We start from the raw sequence: 24667 nt of genomic DNA, 5'->3' as shown, positions 1-24667 counted from the left end.
TTTTTGATTTCCTTTTTTGATACTCTTAAAAATAATTAATATGATTCAAGCATTTAATATTGCCATGAATTTCCAAAAAAAATATTGAATGTAAAATTGTATGAGAGTAACATCAGATTAATTAAATTAAATGTAATAAATTATATAAAAAATAAATGTAAGAATTTAATTTTTGTCTTTCAGCTTTTTTTAAAAATCAATGTAAAACAATTAAAATATCACTCAATTTTGAGCAATCATAATTAACCATTTAATTTTAAATTAACTTTTACCTTTTATTTTGATTGTAACTAAATGCATTTTAAATTGAAAAATGCGTAGATTAAAAAATACTTGGCAAAAAAAGTAACTACATAAAAAAATTAATGTAATTTGATCCTTAACTAAATTATTTTTAGTAAACTGTTTTTGTTACTAAAAGAATAATACAGCATATTTTTCAAATGGGTAATAAATATATCAAAATAAGTTATCAATATGTATCAAATAAAGAAGTCAGCGATAAATTTAATTAACAGTCTTTAAAAAAGTAATATATTTGATCATCTCAAGCAATATATAAAAAAATTTATTAGCAAAATCATTGAAATAATCACCTAAAAAATGATCAGAATTTTTTATTTGTTTTTCAAATAATTAATTAGATAAGAAGGTAAGAATATTAACAAAAAAAATTCATAATTTTATTTATTTATTTAGGTGAATTGTTTTCAAATAATTGAAAAGTATAATTAATAATTATATAATTTAAAAGTATTTTGCTCAAAAAAACAAAAAGCAAAACAAATACATTTCCATTTTCTGCTACTAAAGACATTATTAAAGTTATTTATAATATATTAAAATATTCATCTAATGGGCTGTGCAAATGGTAAGAACTTACGAAAAAAACAAAAGGAGCAAACAATGGATGCCGATCCCTTAATTCAATAGATAACGAGCTTTAAAAATGAAATTCAAATTCTTCGAACTTGCTTGTTTTAGGTTTTAAATTTATAACCTAAGGAAATCTCCACTTTCGATGAGGATATCAAGTATATCTAAGAGTAAACAAACGAAAAAAATATTTCTAATTTATAAGACCTTATAATATGCTATTAGATAAATATTATAAAAAGAAAAAACTAAATTCAAAGTTTAATTTTGTCTTCAGCCATATAATCTGGTTCAGAGTAGGTTTTGCATCAGAAACTAGTCTCAGCATGCAAAAAGAAAAAAAAATAGTTTTAGATGAAATGACCTAAAAGGTTCTGAAATACTGTTATATTTCTAGTGAGAGTAATTAAGAAAATATATAAGATGATTCAGTGTCATATATTACATAATAATAAAATCTATCTTGATAATGATGATGCAACATCTTCTAAAAAACTAGTAATAAATATCCAATCTATTAAATGATTCTATGCTTTATAATATAAGTAAATGTAAATATCTGAAAAAATAATGTAAAGTTAACAATACAAACTACTATTTTTTAAAAAGGGAAACCTAAACAAATTTATATAAAAAAAAATCAATTAATTAATTGTTGATTTCTTTTCAAATAAAAATTAATAAAATACAATATCTATAACAAAATACCTTATTTATTTATTATCTATCTATTTATTTATTTCTTTGTTTGTTTGATTGATTTTTTGAAGTTTGAATAAGCACTATCATTTTATCTGAAAAAAAATTACAAAATGCTATTTCTTTCTTTTTCCCATAAACAGGCTTAAAATAATTGGTTTTTCTTCTCATTATAAATTCAAGTGCAGTGTAATCTAATTCATTTTGACCTAAATTAAAAAATCAAAATAAATAATCCAGCTTAAATCGTTTAATCTGATTACAATCTAAAAATTTTATACTTAATATAAAAAGAGAAAAGAAAAACATAACATTTTTTACCTACAACGAATTACATTACAGTTAATTAAAAGTATAAAAAAATGCTTTGTTTTTTTGAGTGTGATATTGTTAACAAATTTAAATTCTATTTATATATTGTAACTTCATAATCTTTCATAGAAAGCTATTATTTTTTCAAATAATTTAAAATTTTAAGATTATAAATAATAAAATTGATTTCATTTTAGTTCAGTTAAAACTTTGAAACTAATAAAATTACGATACATGTAGTATTTATATAAAATTATCATTTTTTTAAAAAAGGTAATAGAATTATTTTTACATTTTGAATGCATAATATTGTTTGAAACACACAAATATGAATAAAACATAAAATTTAGATAAATTTGTAAGTTAACTATTAAAATCCTGAATTTAAAATGATAATGTATTATTTAATTTAAACACTAATGATTTACCATTAAATAATTATATAATAAATAAGAAAACGTAAGATAAAGTTAAAATTTTACATCATAACTAAGTAAGCATACAAAATATTTAGATATAAATTCAAGTACTTGAATAGGAACATAAATAAATCTAAGCGTTGAAATTGTTTATCTTTTTGAATAAAATTACTTACAAAATCAAAATGAATAAACAAAAAATAAACAAAAATTTTTTTAGTATATTATAAAAAATAAAATGCCTTTTTGCTTTTTTTTTGTTAATTTGCTTGTTTTCTTTCAACTTATTGATTATATTTTTAAAAAGTTATAATTTAGTCAACAACAATTAATCATTCTTATCAAAATTCTTCTTTTACCCAATCTAAAAGCTCTGGAGTAAAGTAAGTAATAATTATATCAATTCCTGCTCTTCTGAATGATCTCATAGTCTCTAATACAACCTTTTTCTTGTCACAAGCTCCATTCTAAGCGGCAAAACAGACCATAGCATACTCACCACTGACATGATAGCAAGCCATAATAGGATTAAATCTTTGCTTTATTTCTTTAACTATATCTAAATAAGTAGTGATAGGCTTTACCATGATATAATCTGCACCTTCCTAATTTATTTTAATAAGATAGATATAATTAATTAAAGTAAATTTCGCTTGAAAGGTAATATAATTATTCATTATATAATTTAAATCATTGCTTTAATTTAGATTAGCTTTCAAATAGCTTGAATTATTTTTGATATCTTATAATAACTACTTTTTCATATTTCCTTAAAATTTATATCACTTTAAATAAAATGTTTACCTCTAAGTCTCTTTAAACTGCTTTTAAAGCCAATTAAGTAGAATCAAGAGGTAGCTAATAAGCTTGTCTATCAGATTTACCTGGAGCAGACTTGCATGCATCTCTAAAAGGACCATAATAACTAGAAGCAAATTTAGCAGCATATGACATAACAGGAATTTCAAGATTCTATCTTATTAATTCTTGTTTAATAGCTCCAATTCTACCATCCATCATATCAGAAGGAGCAATAACTTAAGCTCCACTTTATACATAAGAAATACTTACTTCTACCAATCTTTTAAGAGCTTTTAATTGATTATAAGAGTTTATTAAATTTTTTTTTTTTTTAAATAATAAAATAAATTTAATAAGCATTAAAAATTTCATCATAAAAAGATCCTCAAATAAATTGTTTTTTATTTTAATTTTTTAATTAATTTAATTTACATGCAGCATTATCAATATATCCTTCACAATTTAATAAACCACAGTGACCATGACTAGTGAATGCGCAAAGACAAACATCAACTATCAAAAGAAGTTCTGGAATTTCCTTTTTTATTTCTTCTAAAGCTAAGTTTGTAGGTCCCTTGATTCCATTTCCACCAGCATGAGAACCTCTTTCGTCTTTCTTATTATCATCACTCAAAATACCAAAAATAATAATTGATTACAAACCCTTTATAATGAAAGAAAAATAGTTGAATATAGTATTTAAATAGCTTATGCTAATCTTAAAAATTTGTTTTAAATAATTTTTACCTTTTTAACTAAAGGTTTTAAGTGATCAACAATTTTTTTATATCCAAAACGTTTAATTCCTGGCATAGTTTTAATTTCTTATTCAGCATCAGGTTCATCTAAAACAAAGACAGGATATACGAGGTTATTAGCAGAAAGTGTTTATTTTACCCAATTTCTGCAAGCAGGATGCTTATATCCACCGTGTAAAGCATGACTAATAGGTAATTCAAAGCTATTTGGTTGCATTTATAAATAATTTAGATTTTAGAGTAATTGTTTTACAAAAATTAATTTTGTCAGATAATATATTTTTACATAAATTATATATTACTAAGATGCTTTATACAATTGTATTTAAACAAACAAAAATGCCTCATAAATCTTTCTAGCTATTTCGAAATAAAAGTTCTTTTAAAATTCTATGAGGATTCCACAAAAATTAAAGATATTAATTTACTCAATTTATTTAATGTGTCTAAAGCAATATAAATATAAATTAGTAGTAGACTTAATTAAATAGCATTTAAAATTATTTAAAATTATCTCAAATTTGATAAATTATTAGACTCTAATTTGATGCCTCAGATTTATTTATTCGATTTTCGTTTTAAATAAATGGTTAAACAAAAATATATTAATTATTTACATTATGTAACCCAACAAAATTTATCAGAATTATATTTTGTTTGTGATTGTATTTAAAACTCAAAAATTTAATATCTTCTTTGTACTGCTTTTTAAATGATATCTTTTGGATTCTATTAAATTCAAAAAAATAAATGTACAAATTAAAACCATTTTTTAACTAAATATTTTAGACAGCAATCCTATTTAATTTGTATAGTTTCTTAAATATGAATTAAAAAACTCCCAATTTTTCAATTTCTTCAAAATAAAAATAAAATCTATTAAATTTTCATAATATTTGTAATGAAGCTTACCTAATGATATTCTGCTGATAGATTGGCTACATTATTATGGCAGAATTTCAATAAGATTATATAAAAAAATTAATATTAGTCAATTAGTTTTAATGTTTTTTTGTATTTATATATCTAAGTTTATCATACCGAACTATTATGCTAACTGTGATCTGATATAAATCAAATGCCTATTAATTTTTATGCAAAAAATATTTTTACTTTAAATTTAAAAATTTACAAATGATTTTCAAATTGAGAAAAAAAGAAACAAATAGAATTCAGAACATTTTTTTTCAATTATGAAAATAATAAATTTATGGCAAAAAATAAATTATTTTACACTCAAGATTAACTATATTTAAGCAAAAATTAATACAAATAATTTCATTAATTTTTCAATTTTATTAAAGAAAACAATATTTTCTCTTTTTGATTATTGAATAAAAAATAATCATTAACTACAATTAAAATTAAGGTGTTAAAATTTTTAAAAATTATAAAAATAATTTTTGAAAAAAAAATTAATTTAAAATAAAGAGATTTGAAAAAATAATTATTATTTAGATCAACAAATTTTATGTAAATTTTAATTTTATTTATTATTTAATATTAGCTCTGTCTGATTGATATACATTTATAAATATAAATAAAGTCTACTAGAATATTTAAAACATAATTAAATATTATTTATTAAATAATTAGAAGTTTTATTTTGTAAAACTTAAAAATAATAATACTTCATTCTTTAATTTTTAAGTTAAGTAATTATTTTATAGTCCTGAAATATTTTATTTTTAATCTTTGTTACATTAATAATTATTTATTTAAAATTTTTTTTGTTATTAATGCTTTCACATTATTTTTTTAAAAAAATCAAATTCGTCCTTAATAGTGATTAACTTAATTTCAAAGTATAATAAAACTAAAATCAGCAAAAATAATGAAATAGAAGCTAAGGTCATTATAACATAAAGGTTAGATATAGATGGATGTATCATCGTATTAGAGCTAGATATATTTTTAAAATAAAGCTAATTTTTTGCATAAAATAAAAAATTTACTTGTATATCATTTAAACAGAGCCTTCTAATGGATTGAAAAGGACTCCTAGATCGATTAATTATTACATTCCAAATATAAAATTAGTGCTTGAAATATACATGTTGCAGGCTAAACCACTTATATATGTTAAGTCTGCCATTTTAAAAGTTATTGCATATTCAGAAGTATATATAACAATATCAGGGAAATCAACTAAACAGCTACATGCAAAACAGTTTTTAATTGACCAATATTCATTATTTGAGTAATATTAAGGGTATTTGCTTTAGATATATTGAGCAAGACCTGTTGTTTTTAAATATAAATTAATTAATTTTATCTTTTTTAATTAATTTAATTACTGTATGGGACATATATATTTTAAAGTGTATTCAAACTAATGGTTTAAAAGTGAGTGGCTGCTATCACATCATCATCTCCAAAACGAATTCCTGCAACTTATAGATTCTATTTTTTTTAGATTATATGAGTGAATATTTAATTATAAATCAGAAAGAATGTACCCATTAATCATTCGAATATGTTTTAATAGATGGTGAACTTTCGAAATTAAAATCTCTGTTAAACATAAGTCCAAAACTGCCAGACTTTACTCCAAACATGAATTTTGGACTCTAGATTTTTATTATTTATAAAATATTAGTCTAATTATTATCAAATTAATCTTTTAAATTACAATTAGCTTCTATTGATTATAACCTTCTACAAATATATTATCTGAGTTACCTCTAGATAGATTAATTACTCCATCAGCTATCTTTATTTATAAGATAAACAATTAAATAATTTATATTTTAAATTACTCTATTTATCAAACAATTATATTACATATAAAGTTAATCCGAAGTTGCTGAGTGATAGAAATTTCATATTTATAAACTCATTATTTGATGAAAGTTTAATGATATCTGAAGAGTACTTTCCTTGCATATAAGGACTGTCATAAACGATCTTATTATAAAAAGAAATTAAAAAATATATAATAGAATTTAAAATCAAACATACATATTCATAATCTCCTCCTTCTACTTAATAAGTAATAGATTTTTTTTAATTATAAAAGTTTTTGCCTGAGCTTGGAGCATTTACAGCATAAGGGCATTAACTCAATCTTGTGCATTAAGAATTTATAACAAGATTAGTATCTACTACAGAGTATTAAAGCTATTTAAAATAATAATAATATACTGTTATTGGAGTCTAAAAGTTAAATAATATACAGGATTGTACAAGACGAATAGAAAAACTTGTCCTTAAGCAGGTTTACCAATTGATCCTTACATTGTACAGCCTATAGTTTTCCCTTAATATCCTTCAAACTACTAACAATTCTTCTCATCAAAATTTATAAAATCTTGTATTAAATAAGCACCTTTAAGTTTAAAAAAGTAATTGAATTATTCTAAAAAGCGAGGCGTGTTTATTTACCTTATGTTAATTTATTAAAACAGAATATGCCGAGCAAAATTATTTTCAAAAAGTTTCTGATTACTCTCATTTCTTTTGTTTAATTACCAATATTTTTTAATAAAAATTAATACTTTGATAAATTAATTCTTGAACAACTATTTGATAACTATAAAAAGGCAAAAATATAGATCGATAAACAAGTATTATCAAAGTTTAATTATCTCATTCAAATAATCTATAAAAGATTTGTATTTATAATCTTAATCAGTAAAGCTTTTTTATCTGGTCAGGCATTCATTTCTTATGAATTTTAATGAATATTAAGTCTAAAATATAAATTATTATGGCTAATTAAAAAGATATTAACATAAAGATAGTATTTAAATTATTCTTAAATATTTTTAAAAGAAGATAAATCAATATCTTAAGTATAAAAGTAGTACTCAAAACTCTAAAAAAGTAATTAAAAAAATTTAAATTATTTCTGGAAAAAATACAAATGAATAAATTACTTAAGTTAACATATAAATGTGTAATTAAATAATTGATTTCTTTTTAATTCTTAAATTTAATATATATCTTAATATTTAGTTTAAAATATAATTTTGCTTTTTTCAAAACAGGCGAAAAAACATAATCTATTTTAATTAATAATAAATTTAAAGGAAATAATATTACTAATTAGCAAAAACTTCGCATATAAAACCAATGCTCATAAACATTTATAAAAAATGACAAAAATATTTTAAGTAAAAAACAATGCTGAAAACTCTTAAAAAGCAATGAAAAAAATTTAAATTATATCTGGGAAAAATCACAATTAATAAATTATATAAGCTTTATTTAATATATATATACATACATATGTGAAAGATTTTGATTTTTTTATTTTTTAATATTAAATTTAAGGTAAGATTTTTCTTAGGATTTAGTTTAAGGTAAATTTTTTTTGATATTTTTCAACAAAGACAATTAGACTGAAACTCCATGAATTTTTTTAAAAGGAAACGTGTATTGCTGTCTTCAGAGAGCCTTTTAAAGGGTATTAAATAGATGGCCATTCTGAGATAAGTGAAATTTTTTAAAGTATTTAATAAACTATAAACAGAGATTGCTAAAAATAAAATTGTAATTAAGATGCCTCCTAGTAAATAAATGAGCAAGATAGTATACGCATAATTATCTATTATTTTACAATTGTCTTTGCCTATTCTCTCCATGATGTTTATGAACATCTTCATTACTAACTCTTGTACTTAGATTTCTTGCACATAAGTTTGAGTCATGAGATATTAGTAACTAATCTTATTGCTCCAGTTTGTGAAATCGCTAACTTAATTGATAGACTAAGTGATAGCATTTTTTAAACCGATATTTATTAATCCATTAGATGCTGTTAGACAGACATTCATCTCTACTGGATTTAAAATGCTTGAAAACAACTAGCATGTATTACCATTGTTAATTGACTAAAGGAAATTTTTCAATTCATTAGTTTATGAGCTGTTTATTCCCATTTATAAGAATTCTCCTAGCAAAAAAGAACTAGCTATTGAAACGCCATCATCCTGCATCTTATTCAATATATTTTAATCCATAGCATAAAAGTTATTATAGTTTTAGTTCAATGTTTTGTATTGTTAGATAGATTATGAAATTAGATTCATGTTCTTCGAGAAAGACATTGACCCATAATATCGAATGGATCTTGAGAAACCGAGTTAGTCTTAAATAGGCTTACTAAAAGTATCAAGGAAATTTCTCAATACAAAATATACCTAAATTTTAATTAAGGATGATTAATTCCTACATAACTTAATTTAAAATTTAAATTTACCGATAAAAATACGCAAGAGCACATAAACAAAACAAAAATTATGATAAATACAAGCCAAAAGCTGAGTTTGTTGCTTTTTACTCTATCGTTAAGGTAAACGCTAGAATAAGTTTTAGGTTTTTCTTTTTTCTATTAACTCTTCCTCATGCTCTTTATGTTAGTAGTAGAGATGTGCTTACTTTCTAGCTACCTAGCCATTTCATCTTACTCGTCTTCTTTCTACTAAAGTTCTCCGAATCTAGTAATCAAATATTCTGTTTTATTTATTTAAATAAATTTTTGATTAAATTAACTTTCATGTGTTTTCTTGTATTAATAAAAATATAAGTTTTAAGATAAAAAGATTTTTTTTTATACCTTCGTTTTCACTATCTAAAAGCTTACTAGCTTGTTTGATATGTAGGATTTCATTTATAGCCTCTTCTTCTGTTATTCTTGAAATAGTTTTTAGGATTCTAAGTACTTGATCTCTGTACTTTTTAAATGGTGGCACAATCAAAGCTGAGAATATTACAAGCATAAGGATAGAAATTATTAAAATTTATAAATTTATACTTTCTAAGTTTGATCTTACATTTTCTAATTCCTCAGCATAGAGTTTGTCCAAATTATCAAACTGGCTGTTCAAATTATCATAATTTTATTATATGGTGTAAAGGAGAGTAGAATTTTCAAATATTGCATTTTAATTTTAAATGAACTCGAAAGACATTTCAACAATGCTTGAGAGAGTTTCGTACATGATAATATTATTCTAAAACTATATATTAGATGTTATTAATTTTAGTTAAATCTGCTATTCCAATAAAAAGTTTTGGTAACTATAAATGAGTTCATCGAAAGTTAAGTTGTTCATTTGCTGCTTTGTAATATTGAATGATTAATTAAGATTAGAGAAAAAGAAATTTTAATTATTGGAGTTAGAAGTTGTTATAATATTAGAATTGGAGAGACCTATATAGTTTCCACTTAGAGAAATAAAGGAAAGTGGAATCATAAAAGAAGAACTAAACTAAAGATCATTAATTACAACTTTATAATTTTGTAATTAATTGTAAATATTTATGAAAGTTATCAAGCTAAGCAAAATAAATAGCGCCCATTGTGTAGTATAAGAACAGTACAGTGCCATCAAAAACCCAGGCATTCTCTTTTCATTTGCCATTGCATGAATTTGTTTTACTATATTGTATGTGCTTCTGTTTCCTTTAGAAGAAATACTGTTTTACTAGTGGATGTCGTCTTCCCTTAATTAAAAATAAATTATTGTTATATATTGAATAAATTTTGAAAGTTATTACCATCCTTTTTTATTTACATTTTCCTCTTCAGAAGATGATACATTTAAGTCATCCTCTTTCTCTCCGTCAGATTTTGTTAGTTAATTTGTGAAAGTTATAATTGTTCCACTCTTTTTTGAAAGCTCCTTAAATCTTTAAGAAAGCTCCTCAGTATGGTGAGAAGTGCCCTCAAATGGTAGAATTTCTTCAGGAATTTAATTTATCTAGCCTTCTTTTTTAATGCCATTATAATTAAAGTTAACTGTAGCTCCTTTGTATTTGTCAGTTGAGTTAGCAGGCAAATTTTAGGAATTAATTTTTTTACTTTCTTTGTTTTATTTAGAGTCTGAAGGAATAGATATATTTTGATTGTATGATTGAGTCACATTTATTTCACTTGCTTGAGGTATTTAATTATTTTTGGGAGTCATTAAATTTGTTTCAAGTGTTTAGTTTAAATGCAGTTGAGTATCATTAAGCAAATCAAAATTATTTTATGTATAAATTAAGAATGAATTTCCTTATAATTAATCCATACTTCCAGTTTATAATAATTAATTGTAAGGAGTATTAATCCCTGCAATAGGATCACTACTGCTACTTGTTTTCGTATCTTTTTCAATAGTTTAATGAATAGTTAAATGCTAACCATTTTAATTGCTTTTTGCTTATTCTTCGTTGTTTTCAGTTAGTTAGATTGTGTTTGATTTCATCTGAGGAATTGAATAATTAGCTGGAGAAAAATCTTAAAGATCATCTTAAGAAGTAGTCAAAAAGTGAGTGTGGTTTATTTATTGTATTTTATTAATTTTCATAATATCTAAATTATTCAAATCCTAATCCATGTCTTGTACCTACATTTCCTAATCGTATTTTCTAACTCCTATAAACGGAGCTTCTAATACCCTGCCGTCATTTTAAAACTGAAAAGGTGTTGCAGATCCTCCAGCACCGATATTTGAAAATATATAGTCATCATTTAAGTTTGATCCATCAAGTTCAAATTTTATATCATTCTTTTTATCATTGTCTATTTTTTTCCCATTTTTATCTTTTTATCCTCTAATCTATATCTACTAAGTTGAAGACATAGAATCTCCTAAGGTTTATTAGTTCATTAAATTTGGTTTACTCGACATTGGTTAAGAAGCTGTGCTTGCATAAGGATTAATAGGAGTGTAACTTTGTATTTCAATTAAATAAAGTATAAGCGCTCCTCCATTATAAAATGGAATATTTTCTTATTTTATCGAACAAATTGCTTCAAAAGTCAAATAATGCATTCCATAGTTTTTAGACGACTGAGTAATGAATTCAGTAATCGAAACTTTGGAATTCTCATTTTCAGATTCTCTATTACTATTAGATTATACTTATGTAGGATTATTAAAAGCTTAATTATTCTTTTAAAGAGATTTATAATCTTTCAGAAATTGGTTTAATTCTAATTTTTATAAGTAATATTAAAAGAAATATTTTTTATTTTGAAATAAATTAATTACTTCTAGGTAAATTAACTTCGAATTTAGCATTTTAGGATTAACTAGTTTCATAGGAATCAAATACTTCTTATAATTTTGGTATTATTAGACTTATATTTGAACCAGTAAGTACATTTATATCAATTTATCTAGGATAAAGCTCTGAGAAGAACTTATAAAAGTTTGCACTCATATCTTTAATAATTCCCTTAGGATCCACTAATACAAACTGGCTGTTAGTCTTCAGTTTAAGCATCAAAGCAGAGAAGCAAAAGTCATAATTTATATGCCAGAAATAGTTTACATAAATATTAATTGGAAACATAAATCCCTCTATTTTAGAAAAATATTAATATTAGAATACAGTATGAATATTATTTATAAAATAAAAGATAAAATTTTAATGATGAAGAAACACCTCATGATTAATTTATTTTATTTTGTTCTTTAAAATATTTCATAAAAACAAATATATAAGGCAATATTTCTAAATCTAATTTCTTCATTTAATTTCTTAATGAAACCAAATTAAAAGAATTTATTTTTAATTTATCATTTAATTTTTAAAAAATATTTGAATAATTAAAAAAATATTTATCATTCATTTTAAATAAAAAAAATATTTATATTCTTTTTACATCATATTATTTAAAAAAATAATCATTTTTATAATAATTTTAGTAAATTAACTTTTTTTAGAAATTTTATCTTTTTTAGAAAAGGAATTCATTTGATTTGTTTTAGAAAATAATTAAAATTTACCTTTATTTTTGGCTATAGCTACTCTATATCTTCTGATAATTTTTGAAACACCTGTTTCTACTAATCTAATCATATAATTATCATGCCACACTGCTATACACTCAGGGATCAAATCATTTAATGAAGATAATGTTTCAAATTCACTTTTTTTATATCCAAAAAAACTTGGAGAACTTTCTGAAAAAGCTAATATTGAAGCTATAGCTGTGCTGAATCCGCTAATCATAGAAACGACATTACCTTTTATAAAATAAAATATAATATAATTTAGCTTAATTTCTAAAATATTTAATATTTATTTACCCTTTAAAATATTCAAAGAATTAACAGTGTTTTCATCCTAAAACTTATCTCTGTCATTAATCTCAATAATTTTCTTATCTAGCTCTTTACATGAAATAGGATCATTCAAAAGCCTTATTTTTAATATGGATAATAAACGTAGATATTCTATGTTATCTTTTCTATATGAAATTTCATTTCTTAATAAATTTTCTAATTTTTCTATATTCTTTAGTAAATCTAAGGCAGATTTAAATAAATCATCAAAGCTTTCATATCCATCAATTAGTTTCTGCATCATATCTTATTTTTAATTGAGTGTTTCTTATAAAAATTTTTTAAGATTCTTTTTAATTGCCTCACTTGCCACCATGTTTTCAAAAAGTTCAAATTGTCTTGCCTTCTCAGCATCTTTTTATCTAAACAAAAAGGTAAGCTATTTTTTTTTTTAAATATAAACTACCTGTATGAATATTTCATTGATTTATCTTTTGTTTTAATTGAATTTTCTATTATTCTTCCAGTAGCCAGTTCTATTATTTGGAAAAATCTTGATTTATTTACAAATTTTTTGCTGTTTGCCTTTAGTGAAAAAAGTGCTTTGATGACATTTTTTTATGTTCTAATGCAAAAAAACCAAAATCTCATTGACACATCTTGATAAATCTATTTATTTGTAATTAATTAAATTTTATTCTATCAAAAAATAAAATAAATTGTGTAATTTGGCTTTTTTAATTAAATTGATAAACAAAATTAACAAATTCATAACAATTAATGATGATTTTATTTATACTTGGTTGTTTTCTATGTGTGTTTTTTCAAGCTGATGTATTAGATCTCTAATGTGATAATCAACAAATTTCATGACCCAAATAACGAATTCTATTTCATAATAAATAATATTAATAATAAATACAAAACTTTAAAAAAGTGTTTATTTTTATGTATAATTTAAATTCAAATTTAACTCTTTTCTGATAAATAAATGAGAATAATATTTATAACAATTTAATAATTATACAGCCATGATCTTTGGAAAGATTATACAAATACAAGCCTATTGGAGTATTTAGAAGTTTTGCTTCGTTAAGGGGTATGTCATACCCATAATCTTCAAACTTTTCTACAACTTAACAAGGACACTTTTGATCCCTGCATTTTTATTGATGAAATTCAAGCATTCCTAGAACAATTAAATACATTCGCTTCTCTCTTAATGAATTTTTAGACAGAAACAAAAGCTCCTCAAAATACAAACAAGCCAAATTTGGATACTTTAATTAATCTTTTAAATCAAATGCCCTAATGCGACTGAGCTGCTATGTCATATAACTTTACTAGAGGGCCATTAAGAATGTACTCACAATTGTGAGATAAATTAGAAAGTTTTTATCTAAAAAACTGCTGACTGAATAGCGGATGGTTTATAAAACACAAGCAAAAGCATAAGTATTTATAATATTTGCGTATATAGTAGTGTATTCTCTAGTAAGGAGAGGAAATTATATAAAATATTCAAGCTGATAGTACACGCCGATAATGTGTTGCATAATAAGCAATAATACTTTTTATGAAATTACTTAGGGATAACTGAATAGGATGAATATAAACACTAAAAATATTTCTATGAACTTTTTGTTTGAATAACGAGATTTGATTGGATTAGCAGGCATAAAACTAGCAGTATTATATACAATAACGAATAAATAGGTAGATATAACAATTGAGATTATCTAAAGAAAACTAAAAAATGCAATCACTATTTAGTATTTAGAGAAAGATAACATATCACTACACCGTTCTACATTTGCTGATTTGCTGCTATCGTTCAGTACTCCACAAAAAAATCCACCTAAAGCGATATCAATTTTTGGAACAATAAGAAACCATCTATAAAGCTGTAAATAATATAAAACAAACTACGCCTTTCCTTTTTTGAGCTTAAAATTGTTTTCTTCTTCCTTGGTGGAACTATTGGAGAGGTCCCAAGCGCAATAAAAAAATATAGAATCTATTATACAAATAACTAAAATAACAATAAGGCCAACAATATCTGCATAGTTAAGAGTAGCTAATAATGGAATAACTCTTGATGATCTAGCAATATAGTAAATAGTATTTAAAGAAATTTCACTAACAGTTGGGGAAATAGAGCTAACGCTGATACTAAAAAGCTAAAAGAAGTATACGCATATAAAAATTATATTTAATATCTTAGGCCTTGTAATTTCTCTTTCACAATAGCTTATAAAATTCCATAAATTCGCAAGCTTTTATGTAAGGTCAAACTTCTCTACTGCAGAAAGAGAAAGAGCAGTAGTATAGTTTTTTGTTTAAACCAATTTAACGTTCTTCAAGATATATCGCGTTTATTTTTCTTCTTCTTTGTGCTCTTTCTCTCGTTCTTACTACTTTTCTAGCTTTAACCTTTCTTCTTCTATGAATTTTAAGAAGTAAAAATAAATTATTTGCTTTTTATTAAAATTTTTAAGGTAGTATTAGTTCACTAATTAATTAATTAGCTCTTAAACCAACTAACTACTAAACTTCTATTTGTTTGTTTGTTTATTTATTTATTTATCTATCAATATGAAAATTTTCTTTAATTTGTAGTTCTAATTAGCATAAGGATATTAAAATAAATGTTATTTTTTGAGTTCATAAATACAGTTCTCCACAATAAAGCTTTAAATTAGTGGTGGTGGTTTTTGGTTAGTTACTTGATAGCTAACAAAAACTATATCTTTTGTACAAAATTTGTCTCTATATTAAGGCTTATAGTTTTCATTAAATTAATTTTGATAAGAGTAATTTAGTTAAAAAAGTTGCCTGTTCTTTTGGGTATATATATACTAGTATACTTTTTTGCGAAATATTTCAAATTTTAATTTAAATTAATCCAAAAGTAAGTTCATTCTATTAAAAATTTGAGAAACAAATTTCTACTAATGTTATATTTTTAAAAATTGAATATAGAAATTTAATACCATATTTGATATTTTAGCCGCTAATTCAACCTTCATTTTATTAGATCGATAAAAATAACCATAAAATTATGAGTAAAATATTTTAATTTTAAATTTTTATTTAGTAGAATTTAGTAAAATATAGAAGTAAAATTAAATTTTGAATTATTCGTTAATTTTTAATTATTAAAAATCAATCATTAAAATTAAGCTATTCCTCTATCTAATTGCATCGAACACAAATATTATCAAATTTACTTATTAGCAACTTATAGCCAATTAATTCTTATTATTCTAATGATTAATTAATATTAATTAGCAGAATGAAGTAAATCTTTAAAATAAAAACTACTATCTTGTAATAACTTTAAAAAATATTAGCATTTTTATCTTAAATAAAAATTATTAAAGCTTTATTTATTAAAATATTTTATATATTTCAAAGGTATATTTAGAATTTAAATTGCGAAATTTAGCATATCCTATTTTAAAATTAGTGTAATTAATTGATTGATTGATAGATACCTTGCTCTTAGTTCATAAAGTTTGCCAACGCATGTTTAAGATGCTGTTCCCTTTCTTTTATTTCCTATTTTAGCTATTATCTTTCAAGTTGCTTCTTTTCATCCTTTTTATTTTTAAGATTTTTAGTTTTTGATTTGTCAAAACTTTTGGTTGATTTTTATTTAGTTAGAGCTCTCATTTGCAAAAAACTGTGCTATTTTTAATAAGAAACCTATATGCACTATTTATTTGCGTATTTTTTACTTTTTTAATTAGTTCGAAAAATTAAATTATATTGAAATACTAAAAATTGATATTAAATATAATTAATTTTCAAACATTCATTCATAATAAAACAAAAATTATATTTGTAGTATTTTATAAATATTTGAATTATCTATTTTTTAGTCTATCAAATTCACTATTTTTTCATAGTTTTGCTTGTAGTTTTGCTACAGTTAATTAAGTAAACTCACTTTACAACTTTACTGGCTTAAAATACTTTGAAATTAAATCTATGTTTGTTGTGTTATGAATACTTAGTTATTTTTAAATTTAATTTACTACTCTATTTTGTTTGCAAGCTTTAAATTGCAGCTTAAAATTTTTAGAAAAGAATTTTCATTTTAATATGAGCATAGACGAATCTTAAGTAAGATTATACTATAATCAATTATTAAAAAAAATTTACAATCACAAAAATAATTTACTTTTTATTTCAATCAGTAATAAATAGTTTTGTAATATCTTTCATTATTTATAACACAAAAAAAATATGATTTAATAAAATATAAATAAGCTTTTTAACCCTTTGCTTTTTTTTTTTTTTCGTTTTTACAATTCTTCTCAAAATTAATTTTTAGAAATCCTTTTTGATAAAAATTTTTAAATATAAAAAAAATACATAAATAATTAACAAATTTTAGATATTTTTAAGTTTTTAAGCAATTAAAGTAAGCTATAAACTATAACAGAGCAGAGCAGATTTTTAAAATAAATTTATAATTTTTCTTAGTAGTTAGCATTAAAATTTTAAATGGCTTCAGTAGTAACCTACTATCTTGTTATGTGCCTATTTTTTGCTTGCATAGCAATATATAACGCTATTTTTTATAGTACATACTCTGCTGATAAATGCTAAATCTAATAAATATCTGATCCTTCTACGTCTGGAGGAACAAGTACGACAACTACTAAAACAAGTAGCATTTAATTAGCAGTAATCCCAATAGTAATCACTATTTTATATTGCATAATAATCTTTCTAACTTTAATGGGGTTGCTCTGCATTAGAAAATTCGAAGCTATGGATCCAGATAGATTTAGAAAATTGGGTTGCTGCTTGGGAACATGCGGTCTTTATGTTAGAAATTTGAAGCTATTGATAAATTTTTTACACTGGGTCATAGCTTTAGTTATTATAATTCAATTTATTTTTATATTTGGTACATCTGATTGCACAAAGGCAGTGCATTATTCTTTAGATCATCCATAAGGTAAATAAATAATCATTTAATATCTTTAAAAAGTGTCATATTTTTTTTGACAGATGCAATTTTATACACAAATTTAAGCAGCATTAAAAAGATAAAAATTGTTTTATTGAAATAATGAAAAATTTTTCAAATAAAATAAATGATTTATTTTAAAAAATAAAAATTTCAATTAGAATATTAATTTGAACTATATTTATGTATTCATCATCGAATTTATTTTAAAAGATTTGTTTTTTATTCATATCAAATAAAACAACATTTTGTGATAAAAACATTTAATGTCTTAAAAAATTAATTATTTTCAATTTATTATTCTCTTAAAGGTGAAGTAGGGAAAATGTATGATGACTCATAAATTTTAAATTATGCTACTGGAGGATGTTGGGTTTTCTTCCATTTCATTTGTCCATGCTTTAAGAAGCTTATTCATGAACAAGCTTATATTTACGAACCCTTAGATAGTGATAAGTCTATCTTTAAACTTATATTCTGTGACATATTCGGCCCATGAGTTAATAATATTATAATTAAAACTACTACTTAATTACTTATGTTTAATTTAATTTGACTAAAGAAATGTTTTATTTTGTATGTAATTGATGATTAATTTTGAAAAAGGAAATATTTTCTCAAAATTTAACATTAAAATATTATTTAAAACTGATTAAAACTACTTTTTTATAAAAAAATATATTAAATCGAATTAATTATTTGTGATGTATCTTTTTTTATTTAATTTAAGTAACTTTATTCAAAAATTTATTATTATTTTTACTTTTGTATAATTAATTATAAATAGTTTTTGAAAATATAATATAAGTAAATAGTTTAGTAGGAGTTTAGAGAATGTTAATATTAGTACTTTTTGGATATAAACAAAGTAAAATATTTTGTATAGACTGCCTTACTGCTACCTTAATAGATACAATATGGTTAACATGTTTAAAGGAAATAAATAACAATCTAAAAGCAAAAGAAGATTAACATAATAAAGAAAAAGTTGCATTAGCTAAAAAAATTAGTAGACATGAGGCAAGAATTATAGAACTTGACAAGCTTTTAAAAGAAGAAGAAGAAAAATTAGCTACAGAAACATAAACTACAGGAGACAAGAAGAAAGCAGCTGCTAAACAAGTATGTTTAATATTTAATTTATAAGCTTGATTCATTTTTTATGCTTTATTTTATCTTTAATATTAAAAAGGAACCTAAAAAAGAAGCTCCTAAGCCAGGTAAAAAGGGAAAAGAAGTTGTTCCCTCAAACCCTTTAGAAGCTGAAAAATTTGAATTAACAAAAGATATTGAAAAATCTAAAGAAAGTATTGTTAAATATGATGAAAAGCTTGAAAAATTAAAAGCAGCAAAACAAAAAATAGCAGGTAAATATTAAATAAATAGCTTAATATTTTTCATAAATATTTAAATTGTTTTTTATTGAAATTTTTATAAGTTATGGTTTTAAATCTGATTTTGTTTGTTTGTTTGTTTATAAATAGATATTGAGAAAAATGAAAACTTAATTGTTGAGCTATTTGATAAGCAAGGAGAAAGAAAATTTGTAAAGACAAAAGCTGATACAATAGCTAATACTTTCTTGACAGATAAAAATACTTATGTCGTTGGTTATTACTTACCTGCTCAACAAAGTACTTTAACATTAGATTACATTAAAAATAGCAATATATTTAATAACTTTATAACTAAACAATAGATGAAGAAGAGCAAGTTTAAGTTCTTGAAATTGAAGGTTTTTGTGTAAGATCTGTTGAAGAAGATGAGGGTGCTATTGATGAACCTTTAATAGTTAAAAAAGATGATAAGAAAAAGGGAAAAAAAGGAAAATGAGATAAATATTTTATATTTAAAAATAAATTTGGAAATATATTTTAAACTATTTGTAAATGTTTTGTAAAATATATAAATTAACAAATCAATAAAATAATTCCATTTCAGTAAAATATTTATCATTTATTTATTGAATAGTTCAATTACAAATTTTTTTGAGAAAACATGATTAAAATCTAAATAAATTATTTTTTTATTTTATTTTGTTAGCGAAATTGTTCTCTCAATAATTATAGCATCTATTAATAATAATTAGATAGACTGTTTAGACAGAATTTGATAAAATAGATATTAAAATGTAATTGATTGATGACTGAATGACTGGTGCTTAATTTATTAATATATTCCATATGCATGCATACACACTTTTATATACAAAGCATCGTATAGATTTAATAAGTTCAATTAAAGTAGCTACTTTTTATAATCTGAAAAATAAAAAGAATTATAAGATATTAATTTTATTTGAATATAGGAATGTTAAAAAAAATCTTTAGCATAATTGGAAACTAATTAAACAAAAATAAATAAACAGTACTTCATAATCAAACTAATATTCAAGCAAAAAGGAGAACTTTTATTTTCGATTTTACAAAATATTTTAGAAAAATGGATAGCGAAGTTACAAACCAAATGTAAGTTGAGGAGGTTCCTTAATAGATAATTCAAGAAGAATCTAAATAGAATATTTAGTAGTAAATTACCAATTAACCAGTAGATAATACCTTTATTTAGGAGGGATATGCTAAGATCTAAAAGTCTTACATTGAAAATTCAGAAGATGGTAAAAAGTTGTTATCAGAAGTGTTCTACAACCCAGTTTAAGTTAATAACATTAACACAGCAGCATTAAATTCAAAATGAGCTGAGCTAATTTGCTTATTTTTATTAGCTGTTTATAAATTTTTTATCATCTTACTAAAGACATTTTTAATTATGATCATTAGGTTTTCAATAGAGACTTAACTGTTTTGGTTATTCATATGTTCAAGGAATACTTAAAGGAAACTAGTAATTAAATTTTGGAATTATTGAATTAAAGATTCTTAAAATATTAAGATAAAAATATTTTAAATTAAATTTAGGAAAGGAAAAATTTGATGGAATAACTATTTTAGATGCTCTTTCTGCTAGTGGTCTTAGAGCAATTAGATTTAGCAAAGAACTTAAAGATATTAAGAAAGTCTATGCAAATGATATTTCCGAAGCATCCCATAAGTTAATGATGGATAATTTCATATTGAACAATTTAGATCTTAGCAAAATTGAAAGTAAAAACATCTTTTACATATTTTTTAACTCATAATATTAAATAAAATTGAGGTAGATAAATTCTTATTTTATAAATTATATTTAAGTGACTTTAAAGGATGCCGTTTAGTTAATGTATGAATAAAAGTTCAGGAGCTCATCTGGAGATAGAAATGCTCGTTTTGATGTAATTGATTTAGATCCATATGGAACTTGTGCTCCATTCCTTGACTGTGCCATTTAAGGCGCTGTTGGAGAAACATTACTATGCATTACTTCTACTGATTCTAGAATCCTCTGTGGACCAGATACCTAAAAGTGCTACTATTTATATGGATCATCAAGAGCTAAAATCGCTGCCTATGAAGAAGTAACTTTTAGATATTTTAAGGAAATTTTGAGTTAAATAAATGTATTATTAATTAATATAGAATGCAGTTAGAATTATTTTATATACAGCTAATAACATCGCCAATAGATATGGAAAGTTTATTACACCTTTACTTTGTTACATGAGTGAATTTTATGTTAGAGTCTTTCTTATAATCAAGCCTGGTAAACTTGAATGTGGAAGATCTTTAGTACGTACTGGTAATGTTTTTCATTGTGATAACTGTTAGAATTAATACTTCCAAACATTTGGTAAGTAATCTAAGGCTAAGCAAAGTGATGCCCAAAAGCACGTTCCTTAAAAATTGAATCTTCCTAGCAATATTTGCAATTAATGTGGAGAAAGCTTTACCATCAGTAAATATTTAGCTTTGTATTTATTAAAATATAAAAAGAATTAAATTATTTATATTAATTATAAAGACGGACCTATTTGGACAGACAAATTGAATGATTAGGAATTCATCTAAAAAACTATTGATTATCTTAATTCAGATAAATTCGATTTACCTTTGGCTACTAAAAAGAAAATTGAAGGAATGTTGCACTCAATTTAGCTTGTAAAAACTAAATAATTTTGCAATTTATATAATTTTTATTAATAATTTTATAGGAGTAAAAAGCTGGTGTTGATAATATTCCTTTAGGATTTAACTTTGAACACTTATCCAAGATGATGAAAACTACAGTTCCAAGCAAAAAGAAAATTTTTTCAGCAATTAAAAGTTTAAATTATTCTATTGAATAAACATACTTAAATCCTGCTATATACAAAACAAATGCTCCTTCTGAAATAGTTTTTGATGTTATCAGAAACTGGGTAAAAATATATTTTTTTACTCATTCATTTATTTTATTTATAAGTTTTAGAAAGCTAAAAAATTAATTAAATATTATAAAACAGAAAAGAACCCTATAGCCAAATGATGAAGAATTCTTCAGGGCATTTGATAAGGAAAGCTCTAATTATGCTATAGTCTCTAAACCAAACATGTATTTGCTTAAATTTTACATATAATTAAAATACTATTTATAATTAAAAAAAATAGATGCTAGCCCAACTTCGATTTAGATATTAATGTTGAAAATAAACTACCAAGATGGCTTCCTAATCCAGAGAAAAATTGGGGACCAGGAAAGAGACCTGCTCAAAAGTAATTTTTATATCTTTCTTATAAGAGCTTTAACTAATTTTACTATGAATTGTTCTATTAAAAAGACTTCTAGTTGAAGAAGGATAAAATGAAGAAATCTAATAAGAACATTAGGATAATGGAGATGAATTAAAAAAGAAAAACAAAACAGATTGATTAAAAATAAAGCAATTAACTTATTTAAAAAATGAATAAAAAATATTGTGAATCTGTTAATAAATAAGTATAAAAGTGTAGAGTAAGTAATAAATATGTTAAAATTCATTATTAACCTAAAATATGTATATATATGATATCATTTTAATTTTAACTTAAATTCAATACTGATATTATTAAATCATCTACATATTATAATATTATTATGGTCACTTAGACAATTAATTTCCCTTTCTTTAGTGATAAATATAATTGTTTTTGTTTTCATCTCATTCATTTATTACTTGTTTCATTATCTTCATCTGTAAGTAAATCAATGATGGATTTGGAAGCTTCTTCTCCGTAAATGTTAACAATATTTTTCATTAGCAAAAAGTTCATGAGAGATGTTTTTATTCCTATAACCGAATGGATTGTCAAAAGACTTTCTCTAGAATCACTGCAATCTTCACCCATCACATCATAATTATTTTCATTTGTTATAAAATAGCGACAATCTGATGAAAACTATATTGTATCCTGTGTATTATCAATGTCTTATGTGTAAGTAATTCTATTTTTGATAGGATTTATAATATCAATACATGAATTTTGTGTTTCAGGAATTATGTTCAATATAATTCTTTCTTTTTCAAAATTAACTTCGTAAACATTCACTAACAAAAATAAATTAGTATACACTTTAAGAGTATATTCATAGTCAGTTTTTGAAATATAATCGTATACTATTATTTAAGGTTTTCCAGGCTTTCCATTTAACCAAAATGCTATTTCACTTGGTTTTTACCAAGGAGTTATATTTATTATAGTACCTTCTAGGGTTGAATTAAGTGATATGTGTTGTAATTGATTTGATAAAACTTTGTCTTTGAAATTCCACATCAAAAACTTTGATTAAGTGCCTTCTTAGAATTATTAAGATGATATTATCACAGTATCAGTGTTATTTAACTAACCATAAACTTTTTAAAGATTTTACTAGCTAAATTTAATTGGATTAGTTACTTAACATATACCATTTTTAGATTCTAAGAAATCTTCATCAAAGCAATATGCAGACATTATGAATTCAACCTAATTTTAATTTGTTGCTTATTTCTTTTCTATTACTACGATAGACTTAGACTCAGAAAAGCGAATAATAGTAAGATCAGTAATAGCATCCCCAATTTGTTCTTAAGTTCTTTAATTTTAAGGGAGTGCATCTAAGGATGGAACGGCAACGTCATTAAATTTAATGAAATCCTATTTATTTATGCTAAAGACTTATAGTTTTTGCTTCTTTGAGTCTACAAATACTATCAAATCATCATTAATGTTTTCTATTTTTTCTGCTTTTGAAAACAAAGGGCCATATTTTATTTGGCCATTAAGCAAATTGCAAATTATGTATGTATCATCTTCATTTTACTCTTGACTAGTATATATAATGAACGCTCTTTAGTCTGGAAGAGGTGCTAAATACTTAATAATTTTTTTATGCAAGTCATGCCTAACTTGAACTTAATTAGTTGAAATTCTATAATTTTTTGACATTTTGCGCTTTAATTTGAACGATTTTATTTATTATCACTTATTTTATTTATTTATATATTTAAAAAAATTTTAAGTCAAAATTTATTTATTATCTATTAAATACCGATCAACAAACAAATTTTTTAAAAAACTTAGCTCTTCATAAATAATTCTCTAAAAAATTTAATAATAAAAATAATAAGGGGTTGGGGTTGGGGTTGGGGTTGGGGTTGGGGTTGGGGTTGGGGTTGGGGTTGGGGTTGGGGTTGGGGTTGGGGTTGGGGTTGGGGTTGGGGTTGGGGTTGGGGTTGGGGTTGGGGTTGGGGTTGGGGTTGGGGTTGGGGTTGGGGTTGGGGTTGGGGTTGGGGTTGGGGTTGGGGTTGGGGTTGGGGTTGGGGTTGGGGTTGGGGTTGGGGTTGGGGTTGGGGTTGGGGTTGGGGTTGGGGTTGGGGTTGGGGTTGGGGTTGGGGTTGGGGTTGGGGTTGGGGTTGGGGTTGGGGTTGGGGTTGGGGTT

General features: G+C 23.5%; 8 protein-coding genes across 8 annotated transcripts; 4 read left to right on the top strand and 4 right to left on the bottom strand. All coding sequences in view use genetic code 6, as the record gives it.

Annotated features, from left to right (window-relative positions):
* Positions 1-708: 708 nt before the first annotated feature.
* TTHERM_00636910 (hypothetical protein) lies at positions 709-1239 on the top strand (the record flags this gene model as incomplete). The annotated part of the gene is made up of 1 exon (XM_001032352.3): positions 709-1239. Exon 1 carries the CDS (start codon positions 856-858, stop codon positions 1237-1239), a length of 384 nt encoding a protein of 127 aa, XP_001032352.2. The 5' UTR covers positions 709-855.
* A 1408-nt stretch (positions 1240-2647) lies between these two features.
* Positions 2648-4082, bottom strand: TTHERM_00636900 (delta-aminolevulinic acid dehydratase; the record flags this gene model as incomplete). Its single annotated transcript, XM_001032351.3, has 4 exons — positions 2648-2911; positions 3111-3397; positions 3540-3771; positions 3855-4082. The coding sequence occupies 4 exons, from the start codon at positions 4080-4082 to the stop codon at positions 2648-2650; spliced, it is 1011 nt and encodes a 336-aa protein (XP_001032351.1).
* Positions 4083-5610: 1528 nt separating this feature from the next.
* Positions 5611-7457, bottom strand: TTHERM_00636890 (transmembrane protein, putative; the record flags this gene model as incomplete). Its single annotated transcript, XM_001032350.3, has 9 exons — positions 5611-5767; positions 5821-6106; positions 6163-6268; positions 6325-6435; positions 6498-6578; positions 6650-6772; positions 6827-6985; positions 7042-7193; positions 7250-7457. 9 exons carry the CDS (start codon positions 7455-7457, stop codon positions 5611-5613), a joined length of 1383 nt encoding a protein of 460 aa, XP_001032350.2.
* A 566-nt stretch (positions 7458-8023) lies between these two features.
* Positions 8024-16682, bottom strand: TTHERM_00636880 (transmembrane protein, putative). Its single transcript, XM_001032349.2, has 11 exons — positions 16368-16682; positions 13898-15313; positions 13670-13758; positions 13337-13539; positions 12895-13292; positions 12592-12831; positions 11851-12162; positions 10370-11792; positions 9426-10315; positions 9069-9322; positions 8024-9009 (listed from the first exon to the last, which is right to left on the bottom strand). Exons 1-11 carry the CDS (start codon positions 16543-16545, stop codon positions 8191-8193), a joined length of 6222 nt encoding a protein of 2073 aa, XP_001032349.2. The 5' UTR covers positions 16546-16682; the 3' UTR covers positions 8024-8190.
* A 700-nt stretch (positions 16683-17382) lies between these two features.
* Positions 17383-18353, top strand: TTHERM_00636872 (transmembrane protein, putative; the record flags this gene model as incomplete). The annotated part of the gene is made up of 2 exons (XM_001471449.2): positions 17383-17842; positions 18166-18353. 2 exons carry the CDS (start codon positions 17383-17385, stop codon positions 18351-18353), a joined length of 648 nt encoding a protein of 215 aa, XP_001471499.2.
* A 335-nt stretch (positions 18354-18688) lies between these two features.
* TTHERM_00636870 (hypothetical protein) lies at positions 18689-19687 on the top strand (the record flags this gene model as incomplete). The annotated part of the gene is made up of 4 exons (XM_001032348.3): positions 18689-18976; positions 19047-19221; positions 19339-19488; positions 19554-19687. The coding sequence occupies 4 exons, from the start codon at positions 18689-18691 to the stop codon at positions 19685-19687; spliced, it is 747 nt and encodes a 248-aa protein (XP_001032348.2).
* Positions 19688-20164: 477 nt separating this feature from the next.
* On the top strand, positions 20165-22638 carry TTHERM_00636860 (N2,N2-dimethylguanosine tRNA methyltransferase; the record flags this gene model as incomplete). The annotated part of the gene is made up of 10 exons (XM_001032347.2): positions 20165-20512; positions 20635-20698; positions 20773-20958; positions 21046-21308; positions 21370-21685; positions 21752-21888; positions 21942-22148; positions 22233-22321; positions 22378-22482; positions 22548-22638. The coding sequence occupies 10 exons, from the start codon at positions 20165-20167 to the stop codon at positions 22636-22638; spliced, it is 1806 nt and encodes a 601-aa protein (XP_001032347.2).
* Positions 22639-22911: 273 nt separating this feature from the next.
* On the bottom strand, positions 22912-24174 carry TTHERM_00636850 (hypothetical protein; the record flags this gene model as incomplete). The annotated part of the gene is made up of 1 exon (XM_001032346.1): positions 22912-24174. The coding sequence occupies one exon, from the start codon at positions 24172-24174 to the stop codon at positions 22912-22914; it is 1263 nt and encodes a 420-aa protein (XP_001032346.1).
* Positions 24175-24667: the final 493 nt, after the last annotated feature.

Source organism: Tetrahymena thermophila (genome assembly GCF_000189635.1).
Source record: "Tetrahymena thermophila SB210 genomic scaffold scf_8254528, whole genome shotgun sequence".
NCBI classification, from domain to species: domain Eukaryota; phylum Ciliophora; class Oligohymenophorea; order Hymenostomatida; family Tetrahymenidae; genus Tetrahymena; species Tetrahymena thermophila.
The sequence above is the reverse complement of the archived record's forward strand: the minus strand, read 5'-3'. Positions and strand labels throughout refer to the sequence as shown.